The sequence below is a fragment of the Canis lupus genome, chromosome 25 (genome assembly GCF_048164855.1).
Source record: "Canis lupus baileyi chromosome 25, mCanLup2.hap1, whole genome shotgun sequence".
NCBI classification, from domain to species: Eukaryota; Metazoa; Chordata; class Mammalia; order Carnivora; family Canidae; genus Canis; species Canis lupus.
Window position 1 is genome coordinate 8,947,130 of NC_132862.1, and position 25,573 is coordinate 8,972,702.

General features: G+C 40.1%; 1 protein-coding gene across 5 annotated transcripts in view; it reads right to left on the bottom strand.

Annotated features, from left to right (window-relative positions):
- Positions 1-4,218: 4,218 nt before the first annotated feature.
- Positions 4,219-25,573, bottom strand: part of ANO6 (anoctamin 6) — a 186,210-nt gene continuing 164,855 nt past the window's right edge. For all 5 annotated transcript variants that reach the window (XM_072798241.1, XM_072798240.1, XM_072798244.1 and 2 more), the window contains 5 exons: positions 25,078-25,208; positions 18,320-18,525; positions 14,054-14,253; positions 12,727-12,832; positions 4,219-7,497 (listed from right to left, as the gene is read on the bottom strand). In XM_072798241.1, the coding sequence (XP_072654342.1) occupies positions 7,288-7,497; positions 12,727-12,832; positions 14,054-14,253; positions 18,320-18,525; positions 25,078-25,208 (853 nt within the window). In that variant the 3' untranslated portion in view covers positions 4,219-7,287. The remainder of the gene's footprint in view (positions 7,498-12,726; positions 12,833-14,053; positions 14,254-18,319; positions 18,526-25,077; positions 25,209-25,573) is intronic.

Genomic DNA, 25,573 nt, shown 5'->3' on the forward strand with positions numbered 1-25,573 from the left:
ATTTACCTTTAAAGTAATTATTTATAGACATGTACTTATTACAATTTTGTTGTTTTCTAGTTTTTGTATTTCTCTCTTCCTTTCTTCTCTTTCCTTGTGATTGATGACTTAATTTAGTGTTATGATTGTCTTTTTTCTCTTTATTTTTTTGAATCTGTTACAGGATTTTGGTTTGTAGTTACTGTGAGGTTCATATGTAACATCCTAACATATATAGCAGTCTCTATTAAGTTGATGGTATTACTGAAGTACAAACGCATTCTTAAAGAATTTCATTTTTACTTCTTCCTCCATTTTCATATAAATGTAGTCATATTTTATATCTTTTTAAAGAAGATTTTATTTATTTATTCATGAGAGACACAGAGAAAGAGAGAGAGGCAGAGAACACAGGCAGAGGGAGAAGCAAGCTCCATGCAGGAAGCCTGACGTGGACTCAATCCTGGGTCTCCAGGATCACACCCTGGGCTGAAGGGAGCACTAAACCGCTGAGCCCCCCAGGCTGCCTATTATTTTATATCTTTTTATCTTGTTTGTCCACCTACCTAATTTTTTTAGATACATGATTGTACCTACTTTTGTCTTTAACCTTTATACTAGCTTTGTGTTTGCTTTACTACTTTTACTGTATGTTTGCTTTATTCATGACATTTTTTTCTTTCCATATTTTTTTTTTTACTTGTAATTATGGCTTTTCGTTTTCTACTTAACGAAGTCCCTTAAACATTTCTCATAGCTGGTTTAGTGGTAATGAATTCCTTTAATTGTTCTTGGGTTTTAAAAAATTTTTGTTTTTCTCTGGGAAACACTTCATTTCTCCTCCAATTCTTTCTTAACGAAAACCTTGCCAGATAGAATATTTTTGGTAGTAAATTTTTTCCTTTCAGCACTTTGAATATATCACTCCCTCTGGCCTGTAAAGTTTCTGCTGAAAAGTTAACTGATAGCTTTATGGGGTTTCCCCTGTACCTAGCTAGTTGTTGCTTCTCTCTTGCTGTTTTAAAAATTCTGTCTTTATATTTAATCTTTGACATTTTAATTTTTATAGATCATGGTGTGGATTTCCTTGGGTTCAACTTGTTTGCAATTTACTGTATTTCAAAACAAAATTTACTGTATTTCATGAATCTAGATGTCTGTTTTCTTCCCCAGATTAGGGATGTTTTCAGCAATTACTTCTTTAAATAATTTTTTTGCCCTTTTCTCTCTCTTCTTTGTCTGGGGCCCTACCATGCAAATGTTTGTTCACTTGATGTTGTCCAAGAGATAGCCAAAGCTATTTTTACATTTTTTCTTAAAAAGCCCTTTTTTTCTTCATGCTATTCAGCTTGGACACTTTTCATTATCCTATTTTCCAGATTGCTAATCTGTTCTTCTGCGTCCACTAATCTGTAGATTCCCTCTGTGTATTTTTAATTTCACTTACTATATTCTTCAATATTTATATTTTCTCTCTTGAAGTTGTGAGTTCATTTGACATTCTCTCTAGTCCAGTGAGCATCTTTATGACCATGATTTCAAACTCTTTATCAGGCACATTACTTATCTCCATTTCATTTAGGCTTTTTCTGACATTTTGTCTTATTCTTTCATATGGAGCATATTCCTCTATCTCCTTATTTTGCTTGACTTTCTGTAGCAGAATAGCTACTTCTCCTAAACTAGAAGGAATGACCTTGTACATGGACATCCTTTGTAGACTGTGTGCCTGGTGACTTTGGCTGGTTGACTGGCTGGAGCTGTGGCTATTGTGGGTTGGGGGTGGGGTCACCCTGATGGGATGGCCAGAGGTGAAGTGGACATAAGCCAGGGCAGTCCTGGGGCTCTTGGTAGAGTACAACCTTGCCAGATAGCTGAAGATGAATTAGGTGCAAGCTAAAATGTTCTCCGGCTCTCTGTACAGAGGGCACCCCAGCAGAACAGTTGATGCTGGAGTTGGTGGAAGGCAGGGTGTCATGGGTTGATGCATGTAGAGGGTGGCATGACAGGGCAGATAGAGCCAGGCTGGGTGTGGGTTGGGGTGTCCTGGGGCCCAGGGACACTCCAGCACAACCATGGTTGTGGAGGGAGGTCCCGGGGCTCTCCACATAAAGAAAACCCTGGTAAATAGTCTGGAGCCAAAGTAAGAGTTGGACGTACCCTGGCAAGTCATCTAGAGACAAAGTGGTATGGACTGAGTGTTCTGGGGTACTTTGCACCTGTATCACCTTGGTAATATGGCTGGAGCTATACTGAGTTCTGACTGGGGGATCCTGGTGTGCTTCATGCAGGAGGCCACCTTGGTGGGACAGCTGGTGCTGGTATGGGCTTGGGGATCACTGAGGTGTAGGCTTGCTAGCATGTCCAGGCCTTGCTCCTGTCCACATTGTCAGGTGGAGAAGGAATTTAACCCGTGGTGCTCTCCAGCCCCTCCAACCGAGAGAGAGTTTCAGCAGCTCCTCCGCCATTTGACAGAATTTGAGGGCTGGCTCCTTTATATTCCAGTTGCCCCCTTAAGCCATGACTTTCTTCTGTTCCCCATAGCATATTAGGCTGCTGTGGGCTAGGGGTTCAGGCCTTGCTGAGGCTGGCTATAACACCTTGACCCTGCTCTTGTCTGTCCTGTCAAGGTGGAGCATGAATGCAAACTATGGGGTTCACCAGCTCCTCTGACGCAGAGTGAGCTCCAGCAGCTCCCCTGTCATTTGACAGGGTTCTAGGCTGGCTGTGTATTTTGGTTGTTTTTGTAAACAGTGGCCTTTTTTTCTGTGTCCAAGAGCAGATGAATCTGATCATGGTCCCTCTGAACTATTCCTCTTCATTGCTTTTTGCAATGGGGGTGGGGTTCCCTTTGTTACCATGTCTCTGTTGCTATTCTCTTTGTGGTCTAGCATTTGTTGTGTAGAAGCTGTTTGGTCAGTGTCAGTTCTTCAGGAGGAACAGCTCTATAAATAGGTGTTGGCTTGGTTCTATGGAAGAGGGGAGTTCAGGGTCTTTCTACATTGCCATCTTGGACCAGCAGCCAAAGCCCAATTAGTACATTATTTTGTATATTATATATTCTTACAATAAAGTGAGCTAGAGAAAAGAAAAAAAAATAAGGAAGTGAAAATATATTTATAGTACTGTATGTATTTATTAGAATTTTATTATTAAAAAAAAGTAGGGGCACCTGAGTGGCTCAGTTGGTTTAGTGACTCTTGATTTTGGCTTGGGTCATGATCCCAGGATCCTGAAATCGAGCCCCACATTGGGCTCTGCACTCAGCATGGAGTCCGCTTGTCCTTCTCCCTTTGCGCCTCCCCCTGCTAGCATGTTATTTCTCTAGTTAATAAAATCTTAAAAAAAAAAAAATCTGTGTATAAGTGGACCTCTGACATTCAAACAGGTGTAGTTGAAGGATAACTGTATGATCGACTCATGCCCTGCAAATGAGAAGGGGGTACTTAGTTAGCTTAACCGAAATTCTGGTCAGCCCTTTGCTGTGCCTAAAGGCTTGAAGGTTAAGAATAATGTTAATACTGGTCCCAAGGGGTCATATAAGGATCAGAAAAGGTTTCTTCCTGTTGGTCCAGTTATGGATTATACTCAATTTAGAGTTTTCTTGGAAGCCTAATGAAATCTGGCCAAAAACAAAACAAAAAACAAATAAAAAACCCAAAGCCCCCAACAAAACAGATTTAAAATCTGGAAATGTCCCAGTCAAAAGGTTGATTTTTTTTTTTTTTTTTTTAAATGAGATTTTCCTTTATTTTCCATAATTTTCCCTCTCTGTACCCAGTGCCTCTGCAGGTTCAAACAGAGCCTTTCTGGGATTATTAGAGACTTGTCCTCTCTGGGGTGGCACTGTGCCCTGCAATCCTGGTTTAGCATCAGCAGGCAACTTTCTCTGGTTGTGGAAGAGGGCCTCTTCCTCCTTGCTGATGCTGCCTGACGCCAGTGCACTGGGTGTGGTGAGCAGACGTCGGCTGTCTCTGGCGCCCACCTGCTCTCCAGGCACAGCACCCTGGGCAGGGCTCACTCCCAACAACTGGGTTTGAGCAGCCCCAGCTAAAGACTCACACCCAATTTTGTCCAGAAAAATTGTTTCAAGGTAAGCATAGGCTGTGAAGGATTTAGCTTAGCCTCTACGCAAAAGCACACGTGTGTTATCTGGCTGATGCATACTTGATAAATAGCAGATATAGATATGCTCGCCTTCTTGAAAACATGAAGACCAAAACAGAGCAGACCACGGTGTTGTTCTTAAAAATGAATTTATTAAAATGCTCATAATTATAAAAGAATATTAAAATGCACATTCACAAAACATTACAAATTTTACATCTTATGCCACAGTGTACGAAAGCATCATGACTATTTCGGTTCTGCTTTAGTTAAGTGGCTCATACATCTTAACTTTTCAAACATCTTAAAATATAATGTGTACAATCAGAAAATGGCATAGGAAGTGTTTCAATAACGGAGCATATCCTGCCCCCCATCGTGAATTGATGTTTTCTGCAATTCAGGCTACACGCACGGGTAATTAAAAGGGAAGGCATTTGGTGACGGTTTATAAGATGGCCTCGTTTAGTTTCCAAACAAAAATGATAGCAGTCCCTTTCTACTGCCATGTCTGGAGTAGCTGAGGGATACTAAAGAAAAATCTCCTGAGTATTTTGGTCTAATGCTCCAATCTGTTAAGACTCGTAGGCATTACAAAAGGAGAGAAAACGTAAAGTTCTCTAGTGGTTAACACTGGGCAGGTCGAGGGCCAGAGTTTCCTCTTGTGGGTGCACTGTCCTACTCACCCTTCTTCCTGGGAGGCTGCTTCTAGAAGCAGCAGATCCAGGTCGTGCCTGCCTGCAGACACAGCCCCACATTTTTCTTCACCACCGACAAGTCAGCACTCGAGTTACATTAACACTGTAGGTGTCACAGGTGACCCTGGCTCCCCGCTACTCTGCTGTTTGGGGAATACTGGCAGTGTCATACATCAGATTTCCTGCCTTTAAAAATGTAGAGGTTTTTTTTTTTTTTTTTTTTTTCCCCTCCTGTCCACAAAAGCACATTTTAAACTATGAAGATGATTTATGAAAGATGATTCATGAAAACATAAATGCACGATTCTCTTAAAGTTTTATATACAAGAAGATAAGGCAAGAACATTTCCCTTTCTATGCTCTCATAAGCAGTGAGTGGTCGCCCAATCCGACACAGGGAGAGAGTCATACGCTTCAGCAAAGAGCAGAGGTAACAGGAGAGGAAGGGACACCACTTGCAGGAGCAGTGTCACAGGTGAGCGGGGACAGGACCAGATGCACCCAGGCTGCGCTGTGCAGAATGAGGAGCTGGGAGGAAAATCCTTTCTGACTCCCTGTGCAGTCAGGGCTCATGTGGCTTGTTGTGAGCATGCTCTTCACATTGTGAACGTGACCAAGAGAGTTAGCGAAATGTTGTCCCTGATCCAGGGGGACAATTCAGAAGTCCAGAATACTGCTTAGAAGAATCCTACAGAGATAGTGTTTTTAAAAAAAACAAAAACACCAAAACATTCATGGCATGTGTTTAGAACAGTGACCTTGAGGTAAGCTGTTCTATTATGACAAGCCTCTAAGTCTGCTCACCGACACAGCCTTCCCTTTCCTTTGCTGCTGGGATTCGGAGTGGCTGGGCTCCTCCTGGCACCTGGGCATTTAGCAGCACCGCAGTGGGTGGTGACCCACCCAGCAAGAACCCAGTGCAGGGCCCCCTCTCCTGCAGCCAGCACCGCCCTGTTACAGTCCAGAGTGAGCGGTGCAGGCCCCCAGTTGTCTCCAGAGCCCACCTGAGGGCCCTGCACCTGAAAGGCAGTAGAGGACAGGTAAAGATGCTGAGCTGAACAGAGTGAAGGCCAGATATACGTGGAGCAGACGGGCGTTCAGCAGGGAGGTAGGTCCAGCAGACGGAAAGGGTTGTGGCCGGACTGTGGCTTGAGGGAGGCTGGGATCAGAACCAGAGTCTCTCTTCTGGATCAAGAGTGATCTGGGTGTCCTCCTGTCTCCTTCCTCTCCCTGCCACTCCTCCCCTGGGGTGTGCAGGTCACCAACAAGTTACTGGGCTGGGAACAAGGGAATGGAGGATGTAGGGAACCACCTTCACCGGGGCAGATGCTTTGGTATGGCGATCCCTTGGAAATGCAGGATCCCTGCCCGAAAGGATAGACGCTCCCTGCCGATTAGGGCACTTGCTGTTCTGCTAAGCGCACAGCACCGTGGTGGTCATGGCACAGGGGCTGTTCGGTGAGCCAGTCCCAGGCGGGCTTGTGATCTGTAATGCCGGAGCTCCTGGATCTAAGGAAGAGAGGGCACCTGGGGAAACTCATGGGCTTACCTTTCCAGACCATTATGTTGATAAAAATGTAATTTTAATCGCTTGATTTCAATTTTTTTTTAAAAAGAAATTACGTATCTTTAGAAGAGGTAAATTAATTATCCTGATCGATAAGAATTACAATTCTATTTGAATCTGTAACTTTCCCCTCTTTTGTCATCTTACTCTCCTGAGATGTGCAAAGCAGTCAACACTGATTAGGCACAGAACATTCTAGAGTGCTCCCGGAAGATAAAAGATGTCACTGTGGATTAATACAAAAACACTTCAGAACCTTGCTATCTTTATTCCAATCCATTAAGAGTGTTTCTTTGAGATGGAAAGACAGGCCAAAATGAAGGCTGAGACTATTTCCTCTTATTAAGTGAGGTTTCATTTTCTGTAGGGATGTGCTAATACACCTAAATATTGTGAATTCTTTGGTCTATTTGCCACTTACTATAGCACTCAAACTGAATTCTGAGTTAGCTATTTTTAATCACACAAAAGCTAGCATGTCTAGTCTTTAACGAAAGTGCCATGAGGGAGAGATGACTCTAGGACAGATCTGGCGAAGTGAAGCAATGAAACACTGCCTAGAAGGGGGATCATGTGCTTGAGAACAGAAAGGAATAAAAATAATCAAACGGAGGGACAAAATCCATTCTGCTTTGGAAGGGGTGGTTTTTAAGCACACTACAAGATCTCTCTTGTGCTACAGAAATCCCAGTTTATCAAAAAAGGGTAACATTTCTGGTTTTCCAGGTGATTAGTTTTATGCACTTCGTGATCTAAGTTTTACATTTTCCAGTCCCTGCGTGGCTGGCTGAAACCGAAAAAATAATCGATATGAAAATGGCAATAGCGAAGATTCCTATTTGCCAAAGTGTTTTAACTTAAACATTCTCATTAGTGATTCATAATATATTTTGACAGAGTAAAATTCTGTAAAGTGCTTCTCAGAACATAAAGCTCTTATTCTGATTTTGGTCGTAAATTGTTATCTGTTACCACTGGCCCCATCCTCTCGGCTATGACCCCCATAGTTTTCGTCATATCTTTGAGGTGATTCTCATGAAGAAGCTTTTGGGTTAGGTATTTTTCTCTCTTGATCTTGCTCTTCGTTCTTTTCGATACATCTGGAATTGCATAGGAGATAAAAAATTTCACAGAGTAGATGACATGCTGTGGGAGAGAAGAAGAAAAAATGTCAATCACAAAAAAATGGAGGGGAACACAGAGTTCCTTTAATTTTTTTCTTTTTTTCTGCTAGTCATCATGGCAATATATCTGGTCAAGGTGGTGGGCATTGTACACATACAACCTGTCCCTCCCACTAGAAGTGGGTCTACCAAGGAGCTACATTTTGTTAACTTTAAAAATTTCAAGAATACTATTCGATATGTAGAAAAGAATGTATCTAATATCTAGAACACTGGCAATGCTGTAGTATTTTTCCTGTGTTTTTCTTTTCTATCTCACTCCCAGGTCTCTTCCCAAAAGGTTAACACTCTCCCATCTGTCTGAGTATATCTGTATGATTTTATTTTTGAAAACCAGTTTAACCAAAGATGTATCTATCCCCAGTCTCGAGTCTCACTCGAGTTGAGCTTTCTAAAAAAGTACGATATTATATAGTCTTTTGAAAATTACTTTCTAAAAAAGAAAACTTATTTGAGAGAGCGAGTGCACACGAGCAGGAGCTACAAAGGGAGAGGGAGAGAGATTCTCAAGCAGACTCTGCTGAGCATGGAGCCCAGCACAGGGCTTGAGCCCATGACCTCAAGATCATGACCTGAGCTGAAACCAAGAGTCGGATGCTCAACCGACTGTGCCATCCAGGAGCCCCTAAAAATTACTTTTTTTCATTCAAAACTAGTTTCTAATCCATCAGTGTTATCGCACATAGCTGTAGTCCATTCATTATCAATTCTGTATAATAGTCTCCTGTTTGCATATACTATAATTTATCCATTCCCCCATCAAAACATATTTGGGTTGTTTTCAGTGTTTGTATTAGAAACAACGATGATGGGAATGTTTTTGTACTTGGATTCTGGAGGATATTTGTGAGTTTCTCAAGGGGATGACCTAGGAGTAGAACTGCCAAGGCTCTGTTCCATGAATGTTCAAATTTCCATGATGGTGCCAGGTATTTTCCAAAGTAGTTAAACCAGCTTCCGCGCCCACCAGCAGCGTATGATGGTTTCAGTTGTTCTACATTCTTGCCAGCGCCTGTTGTCATCAATTCTTTTTTTTTCACCCACATAGTGACGATAAAATGGTCTCTCACTCTGGTCTTACATTTCTCTGATGACTAATGACATTGAACACATTTTTATTTGTTCATTATTAAAAAATCTCTGACCTACCAAGGTGACAGATAATACACAATAAACCCAGTTAAAAATAAATTGCACATGGTGTGAAGGTGGTAAGAGCCTGGTGAAAGCAGTAAAGCAGAGTAAGAGTTTCTGTGTTATGTGGGAGGCAGATTTCATATAGATTTTATACAGATTAGTCTGGATATGCCTCACTGAGCAAAGACTTTAAAGGGGTGAGAGAACTAGCCATGCAGAAACCAGGAGGAAAGACATTCAAGGCAGAGGGAAGTGCAGAGCCTAAGTGGGGGAAGCCTACAGCTGTATTTTAGGAATGGCAGGGCAGGAGTGAAGCGAGTGAGGACAGAAGGGACTTGAGAGAGGTAACAGGGCAAGGCCAGATTGTGTCAGGCCTTGCACGACACTGTAAGGACTTTGCCTTTTACTCTGAGTGAGATATGAAGACAAGAGGGAGCCCAGTTAGGAGTCTGTGGCCCTAATTCAGGCAAGAAATGATGGTGGCTCCAACCTGGTAGTAGCAGCAGAGCTGGCAAGATGTGGTCAGTTATGCAATGTACTATCAAAGGAAAAGCCAACAGCACTATATGTGGGCCAAGTGGGGGGACTCCAAGAATTTTGTTCTGAACAACCAGTGAGATGTAACTCCCGTGACTGAGAGGGGACCGACTCCCTGTGGATGGAACATTTAGGGCAGGATTGGGAGGAGACTATTCCAAGTGGATTTAAGAAAATAGAGGCATTTGGGGCAGTAGATTTATCTGGTAGCTTTCCAAGCAGAAAGGTCGAGTAGGCAGTTGGATTCATGGGTTGAGTTCAGGAGAGGTGTTCTGGAGAACAGTGAGTCACTGGCATTTAGATGGCACTTAAAGCCAATGGACTGTGTAAGGTCACCAAGGCTGAGGGGAGAGAGAAAAGAAGACAACCAAGGAATGAGCTCCAGGATCACTAAGGAGAAGAGAAGGAAGGGACTAGCAAAGAAATTAAGAAGGAACTGCCTAGTGAGGTAAGAGGAAAGGGGGGGAAAAGTGTTTTCATGAGAGCCATGTGAGGAGAGACCGTGATCAGCTGGGTCAAATACTTCTGGTAAGTTAGGTAATGTGAGGGTGGAGAATATTTGAGATGACAGAGATCTGAATGCTGGAAATTATATAGAAAAGAGGCAAAAATTGGAAAAAGAGGGTTTTTCTCCCATCTATTTTTGATGGTAGGTAATACTTACAGACATGTGGATTTGCTGTGTTATGCCACCCTTGCCTTTCTGGGATAAACCAATGTGGTCTGATGTCATCTTTAAAAAACATATTGCTAGCTTCAATTGGTATATTTTAGAAAGATCTTTGCATCTATGTAATGAAGGAGACTGGATTATAATTTTCTTCTTTCTATTCCTGTCTGATTTTAGGATCTAAAAGGAGTTGGAGAGTATTTCTTTTTTCTAATCTCTGGAGGTAACTAAAATGATCTGTTCTAGAAAGTACGGCATTACTCTCTTACAAAACCATATGGCCTGGTGTTTTCTTTATGGAAAGATTTTTCAATTATTCAAAGTTTTGCTATAACTCTAGGTTTATAGCTGCCTTCTTTAGCATTCTGAAGATATTTGACTTCTCTCTTCTGGCTTCTATGTTAAAGTCTACTCTCATTCCAATTTTAATTTTCCTTATTACTCATCTGTCCTTTTTCTCTGGTTACTTTTAAGATCTTATCTTTGATGAGCTGCACTTTTGTCACAATCTGTGTGAGCATGGATTTCTTTATTCTGCTTGGTGTTTGCTGTGCTTTCTGCTCTGTGAACAGATGCTTGTCATTACTTTGGGAAGAATTTTAGCCCTTAACTCTTCACATATTGCCTCTTCTCTAGTATCTTTTTTTTTTTCCTTCTGTGAATTTTTTGAAAATCACTTAATCTCTTTTCTGTATTTTCCATTTTCTTCTCTTCCTGTGTAATGGGCTGGGAGTAATATTTTTCAGACCTATCTCCCAACTTACTCTCTCTTCAAACTTCTGTTTAATCCATATGGTGTTTTCATTTCAACAACTATATATTTTTCAAAATTATCTTGTAATTTTTAGTTTCTTATTGTTTGCTCATTTGTGAATCTCTTATTTGTTCAAACATATTCAAACACCTTTGATTTATATTCCTAATCTGATGATACATACTCTTAAAGTTATTGAGGGTCCAAATTAGTTTTTTTTTTTTTTTCCTGAATCTACTTGTGGTTTTTTTTTTTGTTTGTTTTTTTGTTTTTGTTTTTGTTTTGTTTTTTTTAATTGTTGATCTCCGGAAGCTTGTATTTGATTATTTCAATCTGAGAAAAAACTATGGTCTAAATTGAGGACATCTTTTCTCCAGAGAATATACAAATTTCCTTCTGCTCTGAGACAAATTTAGCCCTTTTGGGGGCCCCTGGCTGAATCCAAGAGTCTCAAGCTCAGCTTGTCCATCTCACTTCTGACCCACTGCTAGTATCCTTGAGCCTTTAGAGGGAGGCACTAATGACAGTGCTCATTCTTAGAGCACTCCAGTGCTTCAGGGGTGCTCACTGCTCTATTTTAGCCATCATCTTTGTTCCCCTTTGCAGATTCTTCTCCCTTCCAGTGAGCTCAAAGATACAAAGGAAATTATACTTTAAGCTGATTGTGAATTTTTTTTTTTTAAGATTTTATTTATTCATGAGAGACACACAGAGAGAGGTAGAGACATAAGCAGAGAAAGAAGCAGGCTTCCTGTGGGGAGCCCAATGCGGCACTTGATCCCAGGACCCCAGGATCATGACTTGAGCCAAAGGCAGATGCTCAACCACTGAGCCACTCAGATGTCCCTGATGGTGAATGTTTTGTACGAAATGGCCCCTCACAGTATCTAGTCAACCACGATATCAGAAGTCTAAATACTTTGGCAACTACATATTTGAATATAAACTAGTGATTTCTTGCTGACATATCAGATACTCCAGGAGTCCACTTAGGATGGTGAGCTAATGATGAATTGTTTCTTCTTCTGTTACTGTTTTTGTAGCTATTACAATGGTAGAAAATGATCAAAGCCAGGCAGCCTATCTCACTTTTTTCTTGCTAACAGATCCTCACTTTGTTTAGAGCAAACCAAATGCCTCCGGTCTCAGCCCACTTTGCTGTGAGGAGGAATCATGTGCTCTGGTTCTAGCCAATGTGATACAGGTGGAAGTCTGCCCTGGAGGCTTCTGGCAAAGCATTTTCTTTCCTGACAAAAAGGAACATATATGGCTAGCATCACCTTTCTTTCTCCATTGTCTAGAATGTGTTGCATTTGGAGTTGTAGTGCTCACACTATAGCCATACATGACATGCTGAGAGAGCGAGCCTAGGGAATCAGAGATGCAGTCCTCATATCAGCACACTGGTATTGATTCGGGAGCAACCACCTACTTCTAGTGAACTGTGTCATGTGAGAAAAAATCAACCTTTGTTTAAGCCACTGTAGATGGGTTTTGGGTTTTCTGCAGTTAAATGTAATCCTAACTGACCACACCCTTCTGGGGCTTCACAGTTTGGTAGTAGTTATTCCCTCAGTGAAAGTAGAATTGGTTAGACCAATTTCAAATTTATAGCTGCCTTAAGCCATTTTTAAGAGCTAGTTAATTTTAGGACTATAAGAAACTGTGATATGAGGTATATTATGAAAATGTAATAAAATACTTAATGATAATACAAATAAAACTATTACAGCAATAAAAGTTTCTCAGGGGCAGAGATCACCTCTTGGTTGTCTTGAATAAGCCCCTCCATAGGCCTTCATGCAGCCCAGTGCCCCAGATTTTTAAACAAGGCACTCAATACTGAATTGAGAGGCACTCAATCCCCCTAGCACACAACATGTTTTTACCTTTCCAGGCAGATAATCACTTTCATTTCATTAATGAGAGCATTATGGGTATGCTCCTGTTAAATCTGATTAACAGATGTCCTAAAATAATTACTAGCAAGAGAAAAGAACGTATTTTTAAGTCAGAATTGGCGAGTCTTAAGGCTAAGAAGAGGTCTGCAAATATACTGCCTTATAAGCTATTTCAAAGTACACTTCTCCTACCTCCATGACAATGATAAAAGCCAGCTTGGCTGTGATCACGTGCCAGTAGTAGATGTTGTGTTTATACTCTTGTGGGTGTCCAGGTGGGTTCCGGAAATCACGATACCTGGAAACAAAACGTTGGGATATCAGGAGATTCTTTTGGACTAAGTACTGGAAGCAGGGGCCCCTTTCAAAAGAGGTCATATTTAATGCAAAGCTTTTTAAAATCGGACATCATATAAATTTTCTCCAAGAGTTTAATTTGGCTACAAAATCCTGAAATAATGACTCCAGTAATACTTAACATAAAATTGGAAGATGATGGTAATGACATATTCCATATGTGTAAAAACAAAAGTATTAAAAACCTTTTTATGTCAGAGTTTTATTCCTGCTTTCTCAAAAGAGCATAACCAAAACAATGTAGCATATTTTCAGAAACAGGTTTATAAACTTATTTTTAGAATGGTATCCTCAGGCTTCACTCAGCTATGGGCTGCCCATCTGCTTGTTATAATTTTCAACCTAATTTCCTTATTAGATGTCATGTGCTACTGCTGTTAGTCTGGCTCCCTCAGGAAGCACATCTCACATTTTTTGCCTGTACCCTATTAGACCCGGAAGAGTTTGATTAATCTTTAGAATTATGTCAAGTAAGATAAGATTCAATGTGGGATTCTGAAGAGGCTCTAGAAACATTTATTTGGGCTTAATTCTGGTTTCTTGGTTGTGTTGCTGAGAATCTGAACCAGAAAAGGCTTGAGGAACTGAACTCAATGAGATTTAAAGCCTCCTGTAAGGTTAGGACTCTGATTGGGGGGAAAAAAAAAAACAACTGTATTATCTGTAGTCAAAAAACTTTATCAATTAGTGATTTACTTGATGTTCATTGTCCATAGTTGACCTTACCAGACATTATAATCAATGCAGAGAGAAAGGAATGCCTCTAAGAATACTGCCAAATGAGCATGAGGTCTTTACATTTCTCATCTTTGCATTTCTTGGAGAGTGATACTTTGCTGTCATTCAGTACATAAAGTTGTGCTTGAATAACAGATTAGGCATAACAACTGAATTATTTTGTTTTTGGGGGTTCCTTGAGTTTCTTCACTTCTAAGATGCAAACAAGACTTGTTCTACGGGATCAGTCTCCCTGTAATCATTTGAAACTCTCACCTTTAAATCATGCGTTTTATGGTTTGATTTGTAAATTCTGACCCTAGTCTGTAAGTGTGGCTGAAAAGAAAACTAGGGGGATAAAGTATTTCCAGTAATTTAGAATTACATTGCAGTAAAAGTCCTTTAAAGGGTGAAGTACGTTTTTAAACATATCAGCAAAACTTGCCTGCATGTACGGATATCAAAATCAGAGGCTGAACTTCCCCTGCTTCTGCTTTTGAAGTCTGAGACGTTGAAGTAGGAGAGAGTACTGTTGATGTATCCTTCCATGGTGTACTGGGTGTGGTTCCCATAGGGAGGGACGGAGAAGGACCAGTAATACACCAGGCGGGGGATCATGTCTGACGTGAAAGCAATGATCATGGCCTATGTGGGGAGGGAAATAACAAGGGGGCATTAATTTAGGGCCTTTACAGTGATGGTTAACAAACACTCCAACATTATGTTTTTATCAGGTTTTTTTTTTTTTTTTTTTTTTTTTAATGAAAGATTCAGAAACTTTAATCTTTTCCCGTCCAATGGATATGGATAGCGAATGTCCTAAAGTCTTTGAGCAGCTGCTTTAAAGAACAGTTGCTTCCTCTTGGACTTCAGTTCCCATAAGGGCTGTCATGAAGTCCATCTGCAGATGAAAAGTAAAGGCCTGCAAGCTGCCTATTATGTTTAAGTACAGTAAGAACAATCGTAGACCAGAGTATCCTGGATTAACTCAGGTTGCTTGCATATATTGTATATAAGTTAGATTGTCAAGAATGAGAATATTATACAACTCAATCAACCTTGGAACTCCACTTGATATCATTTTAATCTTTCTTTTATGATTTTGAAGGCCCTTTTGTATAAGTAATATTAGTGTCAAAATTATGAAAATAATTTGACCTTATATAATTTCTTTGTAGAGTTTTTACAATTGATCTAAAATTGATTTTTAAATCACTTGCCTCTTAAAAGTAGAATATATTACAGAAAATAGATTTTCCTTGTTCTAATAATGGCCTTCAAAATCATTCTTTTTTTCCCCCATACAGTATCTTGACTTATTTATACAAGCCAACCCATAGTCTGATTTTAAACTCTCAGTATATGCTTATGTGTGTTGCTTCATTAAAGAACAAGAATTTATTAATTTTAAAATGTAGGTAGCAAGAAACTATACTGGGGTTGTTCCCTTCATACAAATATATGCCTACTTTATTAGATCTAGTGTCTAAGCCTCTAAACTTCAAAAAGACTAACTGAACACAGTTGTGAACATTATACATGATCAAATAACAAAGTTTAGTGTGTTTCCAGATGACAGGAATGAATTTAGATCAATTTTAAACCTAGGTCTATGTCAGGCAGACCTTATTAGGCTGTAAAACAATTACAAATTACCTGAATTTTCTCTAAAATGCTTTAATTTGGGCTTTAAACTCTCTACTGTGTTAAATTGGTTTCAAAGAAGGAGAAAGTCAGGAATATAATTTAACCCAAATTCTATGTGCATAAACAAAGCTCAATGATTCAGTCATTTATTGAAGCAGAAAGACATGTTTTTGGCACACCATGATTTTTAATAGTATTCATCTGAACATATGGTTTAGATGCAGTGAGACCACAAGCCAACAAACAAGATATCAGAGCAAGAAAAACAACCAAGGGGCTTTTCTATTGCAAAATTACTCCCACTAGTAGAACCAGTTTTGTCATTTCCTCTCAAGTGAAGTGTGTGTGTGTGTGTGTGTGTGTGTGTGTGTGTGTGTGTGTGTGTTTGCCTGTCAGTTGGGGGGCAAGGGGATAAGGCAAGACTATTTTACTTTTTTTTCAGATTTCAGTAGTTTAAAATTTCCTGTTATCACGTAACTATAGCTCTTTACGGAATCACCTGCAGATGTGCTCCAGAAAGCTACAAACATTCCAACAAGGAAGATAATTCTCTTGTCTTCTGACAAGACACTTTTTCCTCCTGCATTGAGGTGCTTTGAGACACACTGCAAGAGGACAAATAAATGTAGTGTGCCTCACTTCCCATGCTGTTCTGAACATGATTTTCCATTGATATCAAAATAAATTGATTGCTTTTCAATGGCAGATACTGTGGCCTGATACAACCATATCAATTCAGCTTATTTATTAGACCAGCAGCTTTAAAATGATTTTATACCAAACTCCTGCTTGATGTCCATTTTCATGCCTGCTAGCTATTCTCTTTTTCCTATAGTTAAAAGTTCTCCTATGATGGAAAGTTAGCCCTTTTTGGGCTCAGTAGATTGTAGAGGTATGCATTAAGTTTGTGAGGGAATAATGTACATGTTTAATTCTTATGCGTATAAAACATACACAGGACCTGCATCTTGGAAGCAGTATGGAATCCTAATAATATGGAAAAGAGGATCGTCCATAGTTCCATCAATGATCTAAAAGGCAGGTTTCCTAGGCTGTAATAAAATGATGCCTAAGTTGTAAGAAAAAACAACTACTTGGATAAGAATGAGTAGCACCAATTAGCAGGCATGCATGTGCCTGTGTGTGTATATATGCACACCCACACCCACAGAGTAGCCTTAGTAACACAGCCAGTACCCCAAATGTGCTAATGGAGTGGAGCCATGCTGGGGATACTAGGAAAAGGTGCCTAACACAATCAAACCAGAGTGCTGAGGGATGAATGGAGAGTATGAGTCATTTGGATTTTCTGGTTAGCTGAAGGTCAAACAAAAACCCTTTTAGCTTCAAAAAATGTTGCTCAAATTTTCCTAAAGCACACAATTCCTATGTTCCTGCCTTGCTTAGTGTTGTATAGCATATTGGATGTGACAGATTAATTCTTTTATGATCGTAGACTGTGAAAGGCCTCACTGTCCTATTTCTGAATATCAGTCTTCATTTCGTAGCACAGTGGATGTTGAAGGTGTGGGGTACCTGAGTGAATGGAAAATGATACCACCTAGCAGTTGTTTTGTGTGTGTGTGTGTGTGTGTGTGTGTGTGTGTGCCATTTGCAACTTTCTCCAAAAAGTAGGGAGAGCATAGGAGTCAGATAAATTAATGGTTCTTGGGGTTGGTGGTGGTGGTGACAGCTGGGTTCCAGATAATATGCTTTATTGTGTAAAGCTGTAACCATGGCTCAGTGACACATTGTAAAATTCTTGTGCCTTTAGTTTAGACATCTGTCAAAGTCTACACAGAGTCACTGTTACAATGGGTGATGAAGATGACACAGCAGCAGCTAAGATTGCAGGAGGACCAGGCTCTGTGCATTCTATGCATTAGCTCACTGAAGTCCTTGGTCACCCTTTATGGTATATAATATTCTTAAAATAGGAGCTGGGAATTATTTAACTTACAAATGGTAAAATGAAGCTCTGATGTGTTAAATCCTGGCCAGATGTCATGCGGCCGAGAAGCTGCAGTGCAGGGAGCTGGACCTTGGGTCTGACCTGTGTCTACAGTGCTGAGCCTGACACGAAGCCTGACCCACAGGCACTGCTGAATTCTGTTGTTTCTACAAGTGCTTGTGGAAAAAGGCTGCAGACTCAGGGCAAGTGTGGCTTAACTAAGAAATTAAAACTGGGATATCATCTTGTTGAGAACTGTGACCTAGAAATAAAGTGGGTAGTGAAAAAAGGGAGGTAATAGCCCTAATTGTAAGGCTATTTCTAGGGAAGGTAGTCATTCCCTTGCTGGGCTGGGATGGAAATTGTTCTCCCTGAGAGCTCCTTATTGGCTTGTGTTTAAAAAAAAAAAAAAATGGGGGTTGGGGGGGGGGCGGAGAGAGACAGACAGGCAGACAGACACTGACTGTTCAGATTGGTCCAAGATCTATACATGTTGTAAAAGACAACCTGTTCCTCACAGCTGGGACACATGCAGGGTATGAGGCTGCTTAGCTAATGACCAGAGAGTGGCTAGCAAAGGCCAAGGGTGGGGTAGAGAGGAGAAATGAGGCCCACTCTAGAGCCCTCCTTCTTGAAGAACCTCTGCCTAGGAATCAAAGAAGGTGACACATGAATGGAACTCACAAAGTACTTTATCATCAGAGTTAATATTTTAAGTCGATAGTTTGGAATACATAATAAAATATGGTAGAATGATACTTCTTTTACAGTCTTGTGAGGATTAAGAGAATTAGTACTTACTGTTATTACTATTACCGTGTTTCTATTGAATAAAGACTTAAACAAATGAACAATAGTATAATGGCCACCCTTAGCAACTGCCCCTGTAAGAGGTTTTGACTTTTTAAGTCATGAATAATAATTATAAACAATTAAAATCATTAAACAATAATAATAATCACAGTTATAACAACTGTTTTTATATGGATGATGGTACTGGCATCTCCCTCCCGTTTTAAAAAAAACAGCGAACACTTAATTCTTTAGGTAGCAACACTAACACATTTTTGGACTTTTCAAGGTCTTTATCCTGTGAAGCCTAGGTTTACTCACATTGGTCACCACAGCCAGAATTGCTATTCCTTGCATGATGGGCTGCCATGCTCCGATGTCTTGGGCTTTCTCTGGAACCATGCGTCTATACTGGGTAGTCATTTTCCACGCGTCCACTCTTATTTCCAATATATTGTTCACCAGAGCCAACAGAGGGGCCAGTGGAAAAGAGGCCACAAATAAGGTGACGAACCCAAACTGAATAACTGTCAATGGAATGGACACGCATCATGGAGTGGTGGGTGGATGGAAGGACAACATATTTTCCTTTACTCTTATAAAGCAAGAGAAAGGCAAGCAATAAACTAAATACGAGAGAAAAGACATCCATGGTAATAACAATGTTCAACACTGAAAGAACCCAAACAAAAGACAAATGTGAAGTCTCTGGAAAGACGAGTAGTTATAGCCGGTTTCATTCACGTGTATACGCATAATAGGAATAATATACTGAAAATCTTTAACCAACTAAAGTTATTTGCTGGTAATAAAGTTGGGACACTCTAAGTATATTCATTCTCTGTTGAAATAATTGGATGTTGGAAGATGATTTGTGTTTTAGGGTTAAAAAAAAGAAAAGGACTATTGTGGAAGTATCTAACAAGTTAAAAAGAAATGTACTTTGGGGAAGGCTATGTTTAGAGAATGTTAGAAGAAACATGCTGGAAACAGGCAAATGAGCAAGCTCCCCCAAGTCTGTAGATGCAATGCGGTGCATTCAGAGAATTTGTAATATTATTACAAATCAGGGAAATGTAGTGATGAAAGTGTCCTAATAAGGCAAAATACATTTCTTCAGGAATTTTTATCTTGAAGTTGTTGCAGTCTATGTGGTCACAGTAAGTAAAAATTCAAGTGATGGCTGAGATGTTATTTTCTTCCTTATCTGTAATTTATGTGACTTCGCTATAGATGGGGCAATAGAGATTTGGGGCAAGCTGTACCACAGGGGGGTAAAGGTTAGAAATGAGAAGGCTGGAGATCTAAGAGAAATTTTCAAGTAAACTAGTACAGATATGGAACTAAGGCTGTTAATAAAAGATTACAGCCCCTTTATAGATACTGCTTGAAAAGGGGCAGGGATCAATCTGGCCAGGAAGGGCAAGATGTGGAGGGGATGTAGGTAGGAGTGGGCATGTGCTTCTGCTCTGAGAGGCCAGGGTGTGTTGCAGAAGAACAAAGAAGGATGGAAAGATTTGGTAGGTCCACAGGCCAGGCAGGAGCCATCAGCTTCAGGGATGATAGATAGGCAAGGACCAGAGTTGGTGAGGTCATAGATGTTGACACTAATGCTTGGTGCTATGCTGCTGACTGTGTCTTTGCACCACCTACCTCTATGTGAATTCATCGGCCTGCAGGGGCCAAGCAAGTAATAGAAATGAGTGGAGTGGGTGCAGTCAACTGTGGTAAACTGGCAAGTACGTAGCCTAATAAAAGTGACTACTATTCACAGTTGCCATGTTGGGATGAGGATCCAGTGTTGCCAGATCTCCCCATGATTCAAGAGAAGCCAGAAATTAGGACTATACTAGCAATTAACCCAGTTAAAAAATCCCAAATAGAAAAGATGCCATTTATAATAACAGCAAAAGTCCAGATTATTTAGGAATAAATTGGTGAGAAATGTTAACAGTGATATGATAATGGACGTAAAAAATAAAAACAAATAATGATAAATGAATGGATGGTAGGATGTACCATACTCTTAACTGGGCAGATTCAAATTGGGGGACTTAATTTTTTTCTCCAAAACATAATTTAGAATCCTAATGCAAATTTAGCTAATAATCCTAAATAGATTTTTTTTTTAAAGATGAAAGGTGATGCTAACATTAAGAAATCTACATGAGTAAGATAATGAAGAGCGATGCTTGAACTGACAGTATGAGAGACTTTCTGAAAAAGGATAAGATGGAACCAGCTCTAAGGGATGTGAATGTATTATAGGTATTATTACCTATTAATAAAAGGTATTATTACCCTATGGCAACTGAAACAGTTTAGAACTAATTCTGAATTAATCAGAATAGATGCAGAAAGAGTGATAATTCAATTCGGTGGATTCAAGTACTGGGGCAATTAGCTACATCACTGGAAAAACTGGTCCAGAGTCCTCATTTCTGATGTCAAAATAAATTACTGATAGATTAATTAAAAATAATGAAAAACCAACATGGCATAATCTGTTTTGATGTTTAAGTGAGAACTTTCTAAACTTTTGAAATGAAGAGCAACAACAAAAAAGACCTATGGATGCTGCAAGGCAAAAGCCACACACTAAAAACAAAAATAATCCTTGCCTAAAATTTTTCCATGACCCAAGATTGCTCTCTAACACTTTCTATGCTTTCTTCTTCACTTTACGGTCAGGTTTCTTGAAGTACCTAACTTGACTATTTCTCCATCACTCACTCCTTCCTCATCCTGCCACAGCCCTCACCACTGCACTGCCACTGCCCTTGCAGGGCTCACTTTTCGGTGACTGCCTATTCCTAAATCAGTGTACATCTCAGTACTTATTTGTTGGATCGCTAGGCTGCTTTTGATGTGGCCAAACATTTCCCTCTTGGTGGAATGCTCTTCCCCCTTGATTTCTGTTTTATTTAAATCATTTTTAAAAGCCAAGGTAGGGTTGTGTATGTGTGTGTGCGTGCATGCACATGCACACTTTTTTTTTTTTTTTTTTAAATGCTACAGAATGCTTCTTCCACCTTTCCCCACTGTCCAGGAGTTAAGTGTGGGCTTTGGCTCTTGCTTCCCAACCCTGTCTGCGTATTTTGCATTAAGCTTTTAGTCAGTGTTCAAATCTCTCTTAAGCAACATTACCACCTTCTAAGCTTCTCTGTTGACACAACTCTCTGCTACGTTTCTTCCAACTCTTCTGCCAGTCTTCCTCCTCTTTGTGGATCTTTTCCCCCATTTACCCTTTAAATGGCTCCTTTCCCCAGGGCCTCATCCTCAATTCTGTGCCTGGTGTGCCTGAATCACCCCTATGGCCTCATCTGCAGCTCCTTTGAGCTCCTAGGGAATCCAACTTTCTAATGGTCGCTGCTATGGATGTGGCCCATGGGCACCTTGCACTCAAAATACCCAGTGGTGAACCATTTTCTTGAAACTAGTTCTTCTCCTCATAATCCACCTGCATATTCGATCTCCTGGAAATTATCTTGATTCTATTCTTCACCTGTCATATTAGTCATTTCTTTAACACTTATTGAATCTGTCTCCTTGATCCTGTGGCTATGCCCACTGCCTCTATTTAGGTGTGGGGATTATCCAATTGTGTGGGTTACCTGGTGTAGCCTCCCAAAATATCCTTTTCCTTCCAAAGAGCTTCCATTCTGCAGCAGAATGACCTCATCTTTTTCAACATAAACATTATATAATTCTCTTGCTTACAAGTATTACAGTGGGTAAGGATAAGCTCATTAAGGATAAGTTCAAGTCTCCTGGCTAAGCATGCAAGACCCATTATGACCTAGCTTTTGCTTACCTGATATTCCCACCTCTGGATCCTTTGTTTTCACCATACCTTGTTTACTTGCCCCTCTTTGAATCTGGCCAAGCTGTTTCATGCCCTTGTACTTTTAAATGTATCACCCTCTCTGCATGAAATGTCTATTCCCTTTAGCATACTTTGGACAGATAACTTCCATCCATCCTTCAAAATCCAGTTCAAAAATAAAACAAAAAACAAACAAACAAAAAAACAAAATCCAGTTCAAATATCACCTGCTCTAGGAAGGCTGATCTTCATTTACCTTCTTAACAATCTACTAGGTGTTGACCATCCTTCACTTGGCTCCGTGAGGGTGGGCACCAAGTCTTACATACCTTGGTATCACCACCAACTGATACAGTGTTTGGCATAGCAGGTTCTCCATAAATGTTTATTGGATGAATGAGTATAGAGTTAGGAGGCATGCAAAGATGAGGAAACACTAATGCAGGTAGTGGGGAGAAGACCAGCCTGAGTCCTGGAGAGTGTAAGGAGCACTTAGGTGGGGTTAGCATTGGAGAGAGAAAAGGGGTGGGCACAAGAAAATGCTGAAGAAGTATTGATATTAATTATAGTAAATTAAATGGAGAAAATAATATATGAAGGTCATTGTTTTAATCTTTAAAAATTAACTTAGAGATGGAGGATGCTGAAGTCAAGTTAACAAGGGTAGAAGAGGCAGGGCCAGAGACAAACGGCCCCCTCCATCACTTTAGTGCATTTAATTTATGGCACCTGCCCCCTGAGAAGCCATCACTAAGTTCTCAAGAGTCTGGTGTCTATGCTGTGTAGTGCTCTAAGTACAAAATGGTATTTTATGGCTTCCAGATTTTAGACTGACAATTTCTCTATATCCTGTGTCTGAATTCTCAGAAGTCAGGCATATACACCTGGGGAGGCAATTTTGGTTAACATAATAGGATTACTTTAATAATCTCCAAGGATTGTGGAGATAAATAACGTAGAAATTTCACTCAAAAATAAAACCCCAAAAACAAGCTATAAAGAACTTCAGTGGGATGGTGGGGGCAATGTTAACGTAAACTCAATTAACAGTTGTAAGTGTGTGTTGAAACTCTAAGCTCAGGTCCCTTAATTAAATATTTATGAGTCCTAGGGTCCAGACGGTGGTGTGCTCCAGCTGAGGCTGAAAGAGGCAAAGGTCTGTGTAGCCACCTTGAGCAGGATCAGTCCAGTCTGGGGGGAGGTGTGCACATAATCAGATGCCATCAAGACAGGAATCAAGTGCTGTTAATTCCTACAGACAAGAGCAGCAAATCTGTGTGAAAAGTTAAGGGTTACTGCTGAGGTTTGGCAGCAGTTCCTCACATAGAGAAGAGAAGGGTGTTTCAGACAGAGGGGAATTCTAGTCTCCTGAATTAGGCAGAGGGGAACAGAGCTGGTGGTTGGGTTTAAGGGTCGTCCGCTAGAAGATGGTTCCCTTCAGCAGCTAGGAGGCAAAATTAGAAAGGCAGATGAAGAAGGGGAAAACCAGAGGAAAGGAACTGTGGTGATGAGACCATCACCAAAGGTGCTCTGTATTTATTTTAGAGGAACAAAAATAATTCAAAAAGCACTTGGCCATTCTGTCTCTTACAAGGTCAAATAACAAAAAGTAGTGGTGTTGAATACAGATTAGACTGCCTATTCTCAAAAACGGATTAATTTTTCTAATTCATTAGGTATTAGTTTGATAATAGGAAAACAATTTAATAAATGTCTATCTTGAACAGTTGTTATTCCAGCCTTTCTCGTAGGGTAGGGTGAGGCCGAATTATTTTGTTGGCAATTATTTTAAGGAGACTATGAAGCTCTAAAAGTCATGGCAACTTCCCCCCAAAGCACAACCTTTTCCTATAACTTCTCACAACACTATTTATTTGAGTGTCTGTAGTCAACTACAGAAAAATAACTTTTTTCCCCCCAAGGTATGTATTTGGTACTAAAATAACAAATGATATCCTGCCCTAGAATGTTGTTGTTGATGCTGATAATAGCTCCGATAAGAAATATTTACAATTATGACTCATTGTGGAATCAGAGGTAATTGTCTTGCAGTCCGTTTGGAAAGAAAAAGAATAAATAAATAAATCTAGCTTCTACATTACGTACTGAAGCTATATCCTTAATCAAAGCTGGTCACGAAACAGAACAAAAGCAAGAATGAAATTCAAATCAAACTCCAGACTGCAAAGTATTGTTGACTGAAGAAGCTACAAGACGAACCTTTCACTCACTGAAGGAAGCAGATGTGTCTCCATGTATAATGTATATTTTTAAAAGCAATTATTTCACATATAGAATGTGATTTAATAAAACCATCGTCTATCCGCAGACTTGTGAACAGGAACCACAAAGGGGTATCTTCGCAAACATACAAACCCCTCTGCATAAAAGCAAGGCCTGTCAACCAAAATGTTTTGCCTCCTAAAGCTTAGAAAAATTGTAATTCGGTGCAATGGTTAGCTGATAGGGCGCAGATACAAAACCTGTAAATTGTAAGCCTTCTGTTAGATAGAAGCGTGTCATGCATAGTAGAAAAGATAGTTTCCTCTGGAAATCTGTTTGGAGAGGTGTTCATTTAAAGGCACCCAAGAACTCAGAATCAAGGCCAACGGAAGAGAAATAGAGCCCAAGCTAATACTGCGCAAATGGACAAAGGCATTCACGAAGGAAGGGACCCGTGCTAAATCTTAATTCCAAACCAGCAAAATGGTTCTACACTCAAGCCAGGGATTAGCCATGAGGTCACTCAAGGAACCATGCAGAAGTGATGGGCCTGGAGAAACAGACACGCAGTCAAAAGCAGGTGGGAGGTATGAAAGGGGAACCCTGTGATCTTTCCTGCCTCGTAACAGCATGCTCCTACATACAGGCTTTCCGTCCAGGCTTGATTAAATGCTTCATTCAGAAGTGTACTGGCCAACAGCTGTGCCTGTGTGGACTCCAGCCCAAGCTGAATCACCTCTAATAATAGTTCTGAGTTCACTCTCAGACAGCATGGGTAGAGTACACTGAGAATGGTGAGGCTGCACCTCAATGAATATTGCATTTCACTGCTTAGTAATAAACCTCTAGCTCTGTATGACAAATACTGACAAAGATACACACAGTCACCTTATTTGAAGGCCTGATTGTGTAATTTTCCCTAGTGGAGAAAAATGTGTTTTTCTTCATTTCAGTATGCCAGGGAATTATTTGGGATCCAAGACATATTCCAATATAATTTATATCACCTAAAACTTCAGTAAGGACTTACTCATTTCAAGATATTCATAAAACAATCCCAGTTTGCCCATGAGCTGCAGGTGGTAGTCTTGTTCCCATCGTGGGGATTTCTTTTCTGTTCTGGAAGCTGTGTGATATCGTCCAATTAGGTTCTTGATCCAGCTGCCAAAAAGATCAAACTGTGAATGAGAATCTTATCAAATTATTTTGCAGATATCTTGAGCTAAACACATCATTCTCCCCAAGAAATGAATTTTGTTTTCATACTCAATTTCTTTTTACTTCTGCCTCCTTAACCCCAAATATTTTGAAAAACAGTACTATGTACCAGGTTTTATTAAAATTGTAACTGCTACTGTTTTCGCTCAGCTCCTTTTCATATGGACAGTTAGGTTTTTAAAAATACTTTCTCTCATTTGATTAGCTTTAGATTTCTTATTTTTCCCCCCCCCATTTCTCTGCTATTATCCAAAATAGTCTTTCCAGTATGAAATCACCAGAGAAGATAAAATAAAGCCAGACATGGT